The sequence below is a fragment of the Sceloporus undulatus genome, chromosome 10 (assembly GCF_019175285.1).
Source record: "Sceloporus undulatus isolate JIND9_A2432 ecotype Alabama chromosome 10, SceUnd_v1.1, whole genome shotgun sequence".
NCBI classification, from domain to species: domain Eukaryota; kingdom Metazoa; phylum Chordata; class Lepidosauria; order Squamata; family Phrynosomatidae; genus Sceloporus; species Sceloporus undulatus.
Window position 1 is genome coordinate 15755541 of NC_056531.1, and position 13883 is coordinate 15769423.

A 13883-nucleotide genomic window follows, 5' to 3' on the forward strand; every position below is an offset into this window, starting at 1 on the left:
CAATTCCTGCATATCACTGAACGTTGTGGTAATCATTGTGACATAAAGAACTAGCAAAATGAAAATTATACCTTTAAATTGCAATATCCTATGCACAGAATGCATTTTACATACAATGAAATAGTTAGATATTTCTGGGAGTTGTAGTCCAAAAAGTAACTCCAGCAAAAGGTTGGCGATGCTTCTTTGCTCTGTACCATCTCCTGCATCATTTACCACCGACAATGCTTATGCTGGAGCATTCATGTGTGACAGTGTTCAGCACTGAAAGAACATTTGGAAAGGCCTGGGACTATATGCAGTTGCGGAATAAGAAGACAGAGTTCAAAAAGCCATCTATTTGGGACTTTAGTAGCAAACCAGTTCTGCCGATCTTGAATTTTGATGCATTAGGCCAAAGTAAAGATAATGGGAAAACATGCAATTGTTGACACAGGGCACCGCAGAATTTTGCCTTCTCCTGTATTTGGATTTTTCTCAACAGAGAATCCTAGAGTTGGAAGGGACCCCCAGAGGTCATGCAGTCTAACCCCCTTCTGCCATGCAGGAAGACACACAATCCAAGCCCTCATTGTGACCGATGGCCATCCAGCCTCTGCTTAAAAACCTCCAAAGAAGGAGACTCTGCCATCCCCTGAGGTTTGTTGCTGTTTGCCCATAGGAAATAGTGAAGGGATTTTGGGATTGGGAAGTGAACTGGGGCAAAAGGTCTTCTCCAATTCAACAAGCACAACTTTTCCTGGCATGGAGTGCAACCGCTGACACGGTGCACAGGATCCCAGCTTGCATCCTCAGGAGGTCTTTTGTGGAGCTACTGGCTTTACATTCCCCACATGGAACCCAAGTTAATACGACAAAGAAGTTTTGTTTTGCAATGGAGATCATTGGCCACAATACATATTTTAGCTTCCTCTCCAGTTATTGTGAGGATTGTAGCAACATTCAAGAGGGATCCCAGAGCTGTAGATCTTGGGGGTCCTCTTGGTTGGGAAACCAAGACATTTCCACCCTGCAAGCCCCGGTTCTGTAACCTTGCCCTGATAAGAAGTGTTTGCCAGAGGAACTGACTTGCTTTGGAGGGTGGTAAACCTTCTTTCTTCAAAGGCCTTTGGATAGTCATCTCTCAGGAGTGCTGTACTTGTGTCTTCTGGCATGGAAGGGGCTGGAATAGAGGACTCTTGGGGATCCCGTCAAACCCACAGAGACTAGGATAGGTCACTGAAAAGGACTGCTATGTAATACCCTACTGGTATAGAAAGCCACAACTAAAGCATCTCTGTTAGCAGCCAGCCAACCACGGCTTCAAGTCCTTCAAGTAAGGAGAGAGTCAGCATGGAGTGTTGGACTATAATGCTGAGATCAGGGTTCGAATCCTCGCTCAGCCATGAAAACCCACTGGGTGATCTTGGGCAAGTCATACTCTCTCAACCTCAGAGGAAGGCCAGGTCAAACCCCCTCTGAACCCATGACAGGTTCAGCTTAGGGTTGCCATAAGTCGGAAACAACTTGAAGACACACAACAACAACAAAGAGCCCATTTCATTGTCAAGGGAGTTCACTCTTTTCATCTGGAGGGATCCTGTTCCATTTTCAAACAGCCACAAAGTTAGTCAATTGCCTCCCTTTTGGACCTTTATCATTTTTGTGATTGAGCTCTGAATGCGAATCCCCCCTCTCTCACAGGATTGCGCGCACACACACACACACACTTTCCACCTGGATGGACAAGCCAACCGCCCCATTATCTTTGCCATTCCTCTACTGCCGGCTGGAGACGGCGCCGGGAGTGAGGCCCTTCTTCCTCTGCTAGCGGCCGAGAGAGAAGCAAGGAGTAATGGTAGGCCTTGACGTAATCATTCCGAGGTTGGAGGTCCACAGGGATGTTGCTCAGGGTGCAAGGAAGGTGCTGAGGGACCGTTGAAGCACAGATGGAGGTTGGAGAGGCCCGCTCGGACTTGACACTGACCGGTGCATGCAGGGGAGGCGAGCCAGAGACTAGGGAAGCCTGGTCACCCATTCGAATTTGTACTCTGGAAGAGAAAACAAAACATTTCAGCAAAGAGAGAGAGAGAGAGAGAAAGCAGACATTTAAAGCAATTGCACCTTGCTTTCCTTGTGTTGGAACTATTTCCATGCTCAGGTAAAGCATTAGGTTTCATCAAACCATGCTCATTTTGCTTGCTCCATAAGAAGGCCTTCACCGATTTTGTTCCAAACTCGAGCTAGTGTGGCCTAGTGGTTTGGGTGTTCAAATCCTAGCTTAGTCATGAACAGAGGTTGGATGGGCATCTCTCAGAGAGGTGCCCCAGATGACCCTTTGGGTCCCTTCCAACCTTCAGAGTATATGATAGGTCACAGAAAAGGACCCTGCATCGTTTTTGTGACTAAGCTCGGAATGCAAATTCTCTCTTGGGCAAGTCACACGCTCTCAGCCTCAGAGGAAGGCAACAGTAAACCTCCTCTGAATAAACCTTGTCAAGAAAACCCCATGATAGGCTCGCCTTAGGGTTACCATAAGTTGGAAATGACTTGAAGGCACACAACAACAACAACAGGAACTTTCTTACAGGTTGAATCTCCCTTGTCTGGAATCCCAAAATCCAAAATATTCCAAAAAACCAAAGCTTCTTTCATGGGTGGCTAAGAGAGTGACACCTTCGCTTTCTGATGGTTCAGTGTGCACAAACCCCAACGTAACACAATATGGCTATAATATTATGGCATTGAGAAAGCAACCCACTCCATCCCTTATTGCTGCTACTTAGTTCTGTTTTCTATCAGCAATTGCCTGCTTAATCTATTCCAACGCATCGTCCTTCTCCTTGAAAATGGGAGGAATATTCCAAAATGTCACAATGTGTTAAGCCCCAAAAGGGCGGCATCTGCAAACAGCTTCAAAATCCTTGCTCCTCGTTGCTTGGAAATGTAGGACAGGGAAACAAGGAGTCCTGAAAGTGGCCACTAGGTGGCATCACAACCTTGGCAAAGAGTGGGTTCTCATCTCCAGTAGGACCCCTAACAAACACAACAAAAAGGTGAAATGCCATAGAATCTTAGGACCTTATCACACGTGGGGGGTTTGCAGCTCAGTTCCGCAGTCACTCCTGTTCTAGCAATGCAAAGCGTGATGTTTTTTCACACCAGATCCAGAGTCACTCCTGTCTAGCAATGCAAATTCACGTTAAAACGTGATGCTTTACCACACCTGGTTGCCTTTCTGTTGCCCTTCCGAATCGAGGGGGAAGTAAAGTCAGTTCTATTCCAAGCAAGTCACGTGATGCGGATTCAAGCAAAGCAGAGTGAGTGCACATTGTATTACCACACCGGAGGGTTCAACGATTCGAATCGGCACCCTTGCACATGCTCAGTGGGGCTCTGGATGCTGTCCTCTTTCCCTGCCCCCTCCTTAGCTGTCATCCTTCATGGGGTGAAAAATCAGTGAGGGGATGATGGGATAGGTCGCTGGGGGTCCCTGGGGCCGGATACAGGATGCAGGAGAAGGCAGAGGGTGATGGGATAGGTCACTGGGGGTCCCTGGGGCCAGGATCAGGATGCAGGAGAAGGCAGAGGGTGATGGGATAGGTCGCTGGGGGTCCCTGGGGCCAGGATCAGGATGCAGGAGAAGGCAGAGGGTGATGGGATAGGTCGCTGGGGGTCCCTGGGGCCAGAATCAGGATGCAGGGGAAGGCAGAGGATGATAGGATAGGTTGCTGGGGTCCCTGGGGCCAGGATCAGGATGCAGAAGGCAGAGGATGATGAGATAGGTCGCTGGGGGTCCCTGGGGCCAGGATCAGGATGCAGAAGGCAGGGGATGATGGGATAGCTCACTGGGGGTCCTGGGACCAGGATCGGGATGCAGGAGAAGGTAGGGGATGATGGGATGGGTGGCAGGGGGGCAAGATGGGGTGAAGGATGAGGAGGGGAATGACGGAGCAGAACACAGGGGGCCAAGGAGGGCAACATCAGACTGGTTTTCCACACCAGACCAATTCGCAGTGCCATCGAAGTGAGCTTGGAAGCGAATTCTGTGAATTCCCGTTATTTCTGAATTCATCAAAATGAGGGGTCACTTGGAATCACTACAGAAGCCCCATGGAAGCTCCCATAGAAAGGAATCGCATCTGAAAACACATTCACATTATGATGTGAACGCGCATCGTTGGAAGCACAGTCACGTCAGAACTGACCTGCAAAAGCTCTAAAAATCTTTGTGTGATAAACCTCTTAGAGCTGGAAGAGACTCCCAAAGGCCATCTAGTTCAACCCCATTCTCCCATGCAAGGAGACACAATCAAAGCCTTCCTTGTGACAGATGGCCATCCAGCTTCTGTTTAAAAACCCCCAAAGAAGGAGACTCCACCACCCTCCAAGGGAGCATCTTCCACTATCCAGCTCTTGCTGTCAGGTAGTTCCTCCTAATGTTGAGCTGGAATTGCTTTTCCTGGAGCTTGCATCCATTGCTCCGGTTCCTGTTCTCTGAAGCATCAGAAAACAAGCTTGCTTCCTCCTCAATATGACATCCCTTCAAATATTTAAACAGGGCTATCGTATCAACTCTTAACTGTCTCTTCTCCAGGCTAAACATCCCCAGCTCCCTAAGTCTCTCCTCATAAGGCATGGTTTCCAGATCCTTCACCATTTTGGTGGCCCTCCTCTGGACATGCTCCAGCTTCTCAACATCCTTCTTGAATTGTGGTGCCCAGAACTGGACACAGTCTTATTTCAGGAGAGGCCTGACCAAAGTAGAATACAGTGGCACTATTACTTCCCTTGATCTAGACACTATACGTCTATTAATGTAGCTAGAGCCTAGAACTGCATTCGTCTTTTTAGCTGTTGCATCACACTGCTGACTCATGTTCAACTTGTGGTCCACTAAGACTCCCAGATCCCTTTCATGTGTACGGTTGTCAAGTCAGGTGTCATCCATCTTCCATTGAAACTGCCTCTGCCAAATCAGGACAGTTGGAATGGATGTGTTTCTGATTGCATAGGACCCATCTCCACTTTGTCTCTTACCCCGGAGGAGGAGAGTGTGTGGTGGCAACTGCCATATCCCTGTGTTGCCACGTGGCCACATTATTGGCCTGGAAGCCAAAAGGATGTACATTCCTCTCGTTGGAGGTGAACTCTGAAAAGACAAATCCATTGCAGTGAGAACAGCAAGGTGAGAGCCAGCATGGCATTGTGGTTTGAGCATTGGACTACAACTCTGGAGACCAGAGTTCAAATCCTGGCTCAGCCCTGGAAACCCATGGGTGATCCTAGGCAAGTCACACTATCTCAGCCTCAAGGGATGGCCATGGCAAACCCCCTCTGAATAAAATTGCCAAGAAAACCCCAGGATAGGTCACTGTAAATTAGAAATGTCTAGAAGGCACACAACAACAACTATGAGCAAGGCAGGAGTAAAAACATCAGGAATGGAGATTGGAAGGCAGGCGGGGAAAATGGTCAGATAATACGTTAGAAAATCTCAAAGCTTGGGAAAGCTACCATTTATTTATTTCATCAGTTGTTCCTTGTTTTGAGCATCTTGAGTCTTCTGCACAGACAGCAGAATAGCATCTTCTTACAAGAAAGAGAACATTTGCACAGCTCTGTCCTCTAAGAGAAGGGAAAAGACTGGGGGGAAAGAAGATTGCCACTACCAACCCCCCAGAATATGCCACCTGAGGACACTGCCTCACAACATCCAATGGGAGGGCTGGCCCTCTCTAAAGGAAGATGCTATGGTCAGCCTCAGTGTGAAGACATGGTGGTTCCTACACTTTAACCATACCTGACTGGCTGGAAGAGGGGAAATGAAAGGCTGGCAGTCCATGTCCAGGGAGAGTGGTGCTTCCTGGGGGCAACACAGGATTCGGGAGGCCAGGATACAGTGAGCGCTAAGGCAGGAGAGAAACCAGGACATTTCAGTCAAATCAGCCAAACATGGATTTTCCCCAATATATAACATACAGAAACCTCCTCGCCACAACCTCCACTTATTTCACAGTAACAGTGGGCGCTTGGTATTCGCTGGGGTTTGCTTCCAGAATCCGTCATGGATACCAAAATCCATGGATGCTCAAGTCGCATTATATATGGCAATAGCAATGGCAAGTACATATCTATACCGCTTATCAGTGAACTAAGCAGTTTACAATATGTAAGCCAATTGTCCCCAACAAGCTGGGTACTCATTTTAGTGACCTACAGAAGGATGCCAGGCTGAGTGGACCCTGGAGCCTTGCCTGGGATCGATCTCACAACCTTGTGGCTGTGAATGGCTTCAGTAACAGCATTTAACCAATGCACCATCAAGACTCTTATACAATGGGTTGTTGTTGTTATGGTTGCTGTTGTTGTTACAAGGGGCCCTTAGTATCTGCTGGGGTTTGGTTCCCCACGGATACCAAAACCTGTGGATGCTCGTCCCATTATATACAATAGATTATTGTTGTTGTTGTTATTTGCAGTGGGCCCTTGGTATCTGCTAGGGTTTGCATCTAGGGCCTCCCATGGATATTAAAATCTATGGATGCTCGAGTCCCATTATATGCAATGGGTTGTTGTTATATTTATTTGTATCCTGCTTTTTGCCTGAAACTGGGAAGTAGAGCAGCTCACAATATTAAAATAACAATACAATTAAAAGCATACAAAAGTGAGACATTAAAACAGAATTCAAATATTATAATATTAAAATAGACTGCTTGTTACAATGGGTTCTTGGTATCTGCTGGGGTTTGGTTCCAAGACCTCTCATGGATACCAAAATCCGTGGATGCTCAAGTCCCATTAATGGCATAGTAAAATGGTGTCTTTTATATAAAATGACAAAAGCAAGGTTTGCTATTTGGAACAGATAGATAGATAGATAGATAGATAGATAGATAATAGAATATTTTCAAGCCGTGGATGCTTGTATCCATGGGAAATGAATCCATGGATACGGAGGGCCAACCACATTCAGAAGCAGTGGCTGGCTCCCATATGAGCAGGCTGGTGAATTTGCTCTGGTTTTTAGTCTGAACTCAAAGGAGATGAGCCCTGTCCTCAAAACAGGTTCAGGAGCACCAAATCAATTCCAATCTGACCTCTGAAAGGGCCACTTGAGAGGCTGAAACTGGGTGGTTTTCTCAGTCCCTCCAAGTTTGGATTAAAACCCAGAGTGGATTCACCATGCCAATGACCACCAGCCCACACTGGTTTCTGTCCTGCTTTTCTGCAATGAGCAGTGAGCTCAATGCAATCTGCAATGAGCACATTGCTTGACAGGTCCGCTTCACATGGCGGAGATCAGACTTAAACCTGAATCTCCCAGCGAGAAACAAGTGTTGTAAAAAAAAGAGAACGGCTGCGTTCTTTCATCCTCTTAACTCCCCTCCTAGTCTGTCCCAGCAGCCTGTAACTGAAGGAGATGAAATGAGTTGCTTTTTCTTCCTCTTCCCTCCTCATGTTTTTCCTTTTGTGCCTGAGATTTTTATTGTCCATAGCCAGCAGGCAGAGATTATCCATTTTGCTGTCTTTTTGCAGATAAGAGCTGTTTGGCTTCAGAGGCAAGACAGTGATGGTCTTTTAAGCAAACAGACACATGCAAACTCACCGCTGATGTCAGGTTATTCCTGCCACTGGTTAGGTGCCCTTCTGTCCGGCAATGGTCAGCTGCCAGGTACAGTGGAGGAGTCTTGCTTGCCAGGGTGCGGCTGAGGTTGCCATGGGAGAAAACTGGGTATCCAATTCCTACAAGGATAAAAAATGGGCAAAGCATGGGCTGGGAAGAAGGAAAGTGGTCCAAATACCTAGCATAGAATCTTAGTTAGAAGGGGGTACCAGAGGTAATCCAGTCCAACCCAGTGCAGGAATTACAGTTAGCATCCCCAGCAGGTGGCTGACCAGCCTCTTTTAGAGGATGTCCAGAAAAAGACACCTCTCCAGGTCATGTGTTCCAGGCCCAACCAACAATCCAGATGTTCCTTCTAATGATCAGTCGAAAGCTTGTTGTTGTTGTTAATAATAATAATAAAATCTTTATTTTTATCCCGCCCTTCCAGAAAGATCAGGGCGGCTTACAAAAGTGCAATGAGTGCACACAAATACAAGTTAAAAACACAAAACACCAATACATCAGTACAACAATAAAACTAAAAGCTTAAAGCAATTGCACCTTGCTTTCTTGTGTTGGAACTATCCATGCTCATTAAGATTAGGTTTCATCAAACCATGCCATTTGCTTGCTCCATAAGAAGCCTTCACCGATTTGTTCCAACTCGAGCTAGTGTGGCCTAGTGTTTGGGTGTTCAAATCCTAGCTTAGTCATGAACAGAGGTTGGATGGGCATCTCTCAGAGAGGTGCCCCAGATGACCCTTTGGGTCCCTTCCAACCTTCAGAGTATATATAGGTCACAGAAAAGGACCCCTGCATCGTTTTTTGTGACTAAGCTCGGAATCATTCTCTCTTGGGCAAGTCACACGCTCTCAGCCTCAGAGGAGGAACATAAACCTCCTCTGAATAACCTGTCAAGAAAAACCCCATGTAGGGCTCGCCTAGGTTACCATAAGTTGGAAATGACTTGAAGGCACACAACACAACAACAGGAACTTTCTACAGGTTGAATCTCCCTTGTCTGGAATCCAAATCCAAAATATTCCAAAAACCAAAGCTCTTCATGGGTGGCTAAGAGAGTGACACCTTCGCTTTCTGATGGTTCAGTGTGCACAAACCCCAACGTAACACAATATGGCTATAAATTTGCATTGAGAAAAGCAACCCCTCCCCTATTGCTGCTACTTAGTTCGTTTTCTATCAGCAATGCCTTCTAATCATTCCAACGCATCGTCCTTCTCCTTGAACATGGAGGAATATTCCAAATGTCCAATGTGTTAAGCCCCAAAAGCGGCCCATCTGCAAACAGCTTCAAAATCTTGCTCCTCGTTGCTTGGAAATTAGGACCAGACACAAGGAGTCCTGAAAGTGGCCACTAGGTGGCATCACAACCTTGGCAAGAGTGGGTCTCCATCTCCAGTAGGACCCCTAACAACACACAAAAAGGTGAAATGCCATAGATCTTAGGACCTTATCACACGTGGGGGGTTTGCAGCTCAGTTCCGCAGATCCTCCTGTTCTAGCAATGCAAAGCGTGATGTTTTTCACACCAGATCAGAGTCACTCCTGTCTAGCAATGCAAATTCACGTAAAACGTGATGCTTTACCACCTGGTTGCCTTTCTGTTGCCCTTCCGAATCGAGGGAAATAAAGTCGTTCATTCCAAGCAAGTCACGTGATGCGGATCAAGCAAAGCAGAGTGAGTGCACATTGTATTACCACACCGGAGGGTTCAACCGTCGAATCGGCACCCTGCACATGCCTCAGTGGGGCTCTGGATGCTGTCCTCTTTCCCTGCCCCTCCTTAGCTGTCATCCTTCATGGGGTGAAAAATCAGTGGGGGGATGATGGGATGGTCGCTGGGGGTCCCTGGGGCCAGGATCAGGATGCAGAGAAGGCAGAGGGTGTGGGATAGGTCACTGGGGTCCCTGGGCCAGGATCGGATGCAGGAGAAGGCAGAGGGTGATGGGATAGGTCGCTGGGGTCCCTGGGGCCAGATCAGATGCAGGAACGGCAGAGGGTGATGGGATAGGTCGCTGGGGTCCCTGGGGCCAATCAGGATGCAGGGGAAGGCAGGATGATAGGATAGGTTGCTGGGTCCCGGGCCAGGATCAGGATGCAGAAGGCAGAGGATGATGAGATAGGTCGCTGGGGCCCTGGGGCCAGATCAGGATGCAGAAGGCAGGGGCTGATGGGATAGCCACTGGGGTCCTGGACCAGGATCGGGATGCAGGAGAAGTAGGGCATGATGGATGGGTGGCAGGGGGCAGATGGGGTGAAGGATGAGGAGGGGAATGACGAGCAGAACACAGGGGGCCAAGGAGGGCAACTCAGACTGTTTTCCACACCAGACCAATTCGCAGTGCCATCGAAGTGGCTGGAAGCGATTCTGTGAATTCCCGTATTTCTGAATTCATCAAACGAGGGGTCACTTGGAATCACTACAGAAGCCCCATGGAGCTCCCATAGAAAGGATCGCATCTGAAAACACATTCACATTATGATGTGAACGCGCATCGTTGGAGCACAGTCACGTCAAGAACTGACCTGCAAAAGCTCTAAAATCTTTGGTGATAAACCTCTTAGAGCTGGAAGAGACTCCCAAGGCCATCTAGTTCAACCCCATTCTCCCATGCAGGAGACCAATCAAACCTTCCTTGTGACAGATGGCCATCCAGCTTCTGTTTAAAACCCCAAGAAGGAGACTCCACCACCTCCAGGGAGCACTCCACTTCCGCTCTTGCTGTCAGTAGTTCCTCCTAATGTTGAGCTGGAATTGCTTTTCCGGCTTGCATCCTTGCTCCGGTTCCTGTTCTCTGAGCATCAGAAAACACGCTTGCTTCCCCTCAATTGACATCCCTTCAAATATTTAAACAGGGCTATCGTATCAACTCTTAACTGTCTCTTCTCCAGGCTAAACATCCCAGCTCCCTACTCTCCCTCATAAGGCATGGTTTCAGATCCTTCCCTTTTGGTGGCCCTCCTCTGGACATGCTCCAGCTTCTCAACATCCTTCTTGATTGTGGTGCCCAGAACTGGACCAGTCTTATTTCGAGAGGCCTGACCAAAGTAGAAACAGTGGCACTATTACTTCCCTGACTAGACACTATACTCTATTAATGTAGCTAGAGCCTAGAACTGCATTCGTCTTTTTGCTTTGCATCACACTGCTGACTCATGTTCAACGTGGTTCCACTAAGACCCCCAGATCCCTTTCATGTGTACGGTTTTCCAGTCAGGTGCTCCATCTTCCATTGAAACTGCCTCTCCAATCAGGACAGTTGGAATGGAGTGTTTCTGATTGCATAGGACCCCTCCACTTTGTCTCTTACCCCGGAGGAGAGAGTGTGTGGTGCAACTGCCATATCCCTGTGTTGCCACGTGGCCACATTTTGGCCTGGAAGCCAAAAGGATGTACATTCCTCTCGTTGGAGGTGAACTCTGAAAGACAATCCATTGCAGTGAGAACAGCAAGGTGAGAGCCAGCATGGCATTGTGGTTTGAGCATTGGACTACAACTCTGGAGACCAGTTCAAATCCTGGCTCAGCCCTGGAAACCCTGGGTGATCCAGGCAAGTCACACTATCCAGCTCAGGGAGGCCTGGCAAACCCCTCTGATAAAATTCCAAGAAAACCCCAGGATGGTACTAATACATGTAAATTAGAAAGTCTAGAAGGCACACAACAACACTATGAGCAAGGCAGGAGTAAAAACATCAGGATGGAGATTGGAAGGCAGGCGGGAAAATGTCAGATAATACGTAGAAAATCTCAAACTGGGAAAGCTACCATTTTATTTATTTCATCAGTTGTTCCTTGTTTTGAGCATCTTGGTCTTCTGCACAGACAGCAGAAAGCATCTCTTACAAGAAAGAGAACATTTGCACAGCTCTGTCCTCTAAGGAAGGGAAAAGACTGGGGGAAAGAAGATTGCCACTACCAACCCCCCAGAATATGCCACCTGAGGACTGCTCACAACATCCAATGGGAGGGCTGGCCCTCTCTAAAGGAAGATGCTATGGTCAGCCTCAGTGTGAAGACATGGTGGTTCCTACACTTTAACCATACCTGACTGGCTGGAAGAGGGGAATGAAAGGCTGGCAGTCCATGTCCAGGGGAGTGGTGTCCTGGGGGCAACACGGGATTCGGGAGGCCAGATACAGTGAGCGCTAAGGCAGGAAGAAAACCAGGACATTTCAGTCAAATCAGCCAAACATGGATTTTCCCCAAATATAACATACAAACTCCTCGCCACAACCTCCACTTATTTCACAGTAACAGTGGGCGCTTGGTATTCGCTGGGGTTTGCTTCCAGAATCCGTCATGGATACCAAAATCCAGGATGCTCAAGTCGCATTATATATGGCAATAGCAATGGCAAGTACATATCTATACCGCTTATCAGTGAACTAAGCAGTTTACAATATGTAAGCCACATGTCCCCAACAAGCGGGTACTCATTTTAGTGACCTACAGAAGGATGCCAGGCTGAGTGGACCCTGGAGCCTTGCCTGGGATCGACTCACAACCTTGTGGCTGTGAATGGCTCAGTAACAGCATTAACCAATGCACCACAAGACTCTATACAATGGGTTGTTGTTTGTATGGTTCTGTTGTTTGTTACAAGGGGCCCTTAGTATCTGCTGGGGTTTGGTTCCCACGGATACCAAAACCTGTGGATGCTCGTCCCATTATACAATAGATTATGTTGTTGTTGTTATTTGCAGTGGCCCTTGGTATCTGCTAGGTTTGCATCTAGGCCTCCCATGGATATTAAAACTATGGATGCTCGAGTCCCATATATGCAATGGTGTTGTTATATTTATTTGTATCCTGCTTTTGCCTGAAACTGGGAATAGAGCAGCTCACAATTAAAATAACAATACAATTAAAGCACAAAAGTGAGACATTAAAACAGAATCAAATATTAATATTAAAATAGACTGCTTTTACAATGGTTTCTGGTATCTGCTGGGGTTTGGTTCCAGACCTCTCATGGATACCAAAACGTGGATGCTCCAAGTCCATTAAGGCATAGTAAAATGGTGTCTTTATATAAAATGACAAAAACAGGTTTGCTATTTGGAACAGATAGATAGATAGAAATAGAGAGATAGATAGATAGATAGATGATAGAATATTTCAAGCCGTGGATGCTTGTATCCATGGGAAATGAATCCATGGATACGGAGGCCACACATTCAGAAGCAGTGGCTGGCTCCCATATGAGCAGGCTGGGAATTGCTCTGGTTTTTAGTCTGACCTCAAAGGAGATGAGCCCTGTCCTCAAAACAGGTTCAGGAGCACCAATCAATCCAATCTACCTCTAAAGGGCCACTTGAAGAGCTGAAACTGGGTGGTTTTCTCAGTCCCTCCAGTTTGGATTAAAACCAGAGTGGATTCCACCATGCCAATGACCACCAGCCCACATGGTTCTGTCCTGCTTTTCGCAATGAGCAGTGAGCTCAAGCAATCTGCAATGAGCACATTGCTGACAGGTCCGCTTCCATGGCGGAGATCAGACTTAAACCTGAATCTCCCAGCGAGAAACAAGTGTTGTAAAAAAAGAGAACGGCTGCGTTCTTTCATCCTCTTAACTCCCCTCCTAGTCTGTCCCAGCAGCCTGTAACTGAAGGAGATGAATGAGTGCTTTTTCTTCCTCTTCCCCTCAGTTTTTCCTTTGTGCCTGGGATTTTATTGTCCATAGCCAGCAGGCAGATTACCATTTGCTGTCTTTTTGCAGATAAGAGCTGTTGGCTTCAGAGGCAAGACAGTGGGTCTTTTAAGCAAACAGACACATGCAAACTCACCGCTGATGTCAGGTTATTCCTGCCACTGGTTAGGTGCCCTTCTGTCCGGCAATGGTCAGCTGCCAGGTACAGTGGAGGGTCTTGCTTGCCAGGGTGCGGCTGAGGTTGCCATGGGAGAAAACTGGGTATCCAATTCCTACAAGGATAAAAAATGGGCAAAGCATGGGCTGGGAAGAAGGAAAGTGGTCCAAATACCTAGCATAGAATCTTATTAGAGGGGGGACCAGAGGTAATCCATCCAACCCAGTGCAGGAATTACAGTTAGCATCCCCAGCAGGTGGCTGACAGCCTCTTTTAGAGGATGTCCAGAAAAAGACACCTCTCCAGGTCATGTTTCCAGGCCCAACCAACAATCCAGATTTCCTTCTATGATCAGTCGAAAGCTGTTTGTTGTTGTTTTGTTGTTGTTGTTGTGCATTCAAGTTGTTTCTGACTTCTGGCAACCCGAAGGTGAACCATTTACTGGGTTTTCTGACAAGTTG

General features: G+C 47.3%; 1 protein-coding gene across 1 annotated transcript in view; it reads right to left on the bottom strand.

The window, feature by feature from the left end:
* Positions 1 to 595: 595 nt before the first annotated feature.
* Positions 596 to 13883, bottom strand: part of MEF2B (myocyte enhancer factor 2B) — a 17233-nt gene continuing 3945 nt past the window's right edge. Inside the window, exons 4-7 of the mRNA XM_042441956.1 lie at positions 7592 to 7728; positions 5783 to 5888; positions 5020 to 5131; positions 596 to 2030 (exon numbers count right to left, since the gene is read on the bottom strand). Coding sequence (XP_042297890.1) covers positions 1742 to 2030; positions 5020 to 5131; positions 5783 to 5888; positions 7592 to 7728 — 644 coding nt within the window. The 3' untranslated portion in view covers positions 596 to 1741. The remainder of the gene's footprint in view (positions 2031 to 5019; positions 5132 to 5782; positions 5889 to 7591; positions 7729 to 13883) is intronic.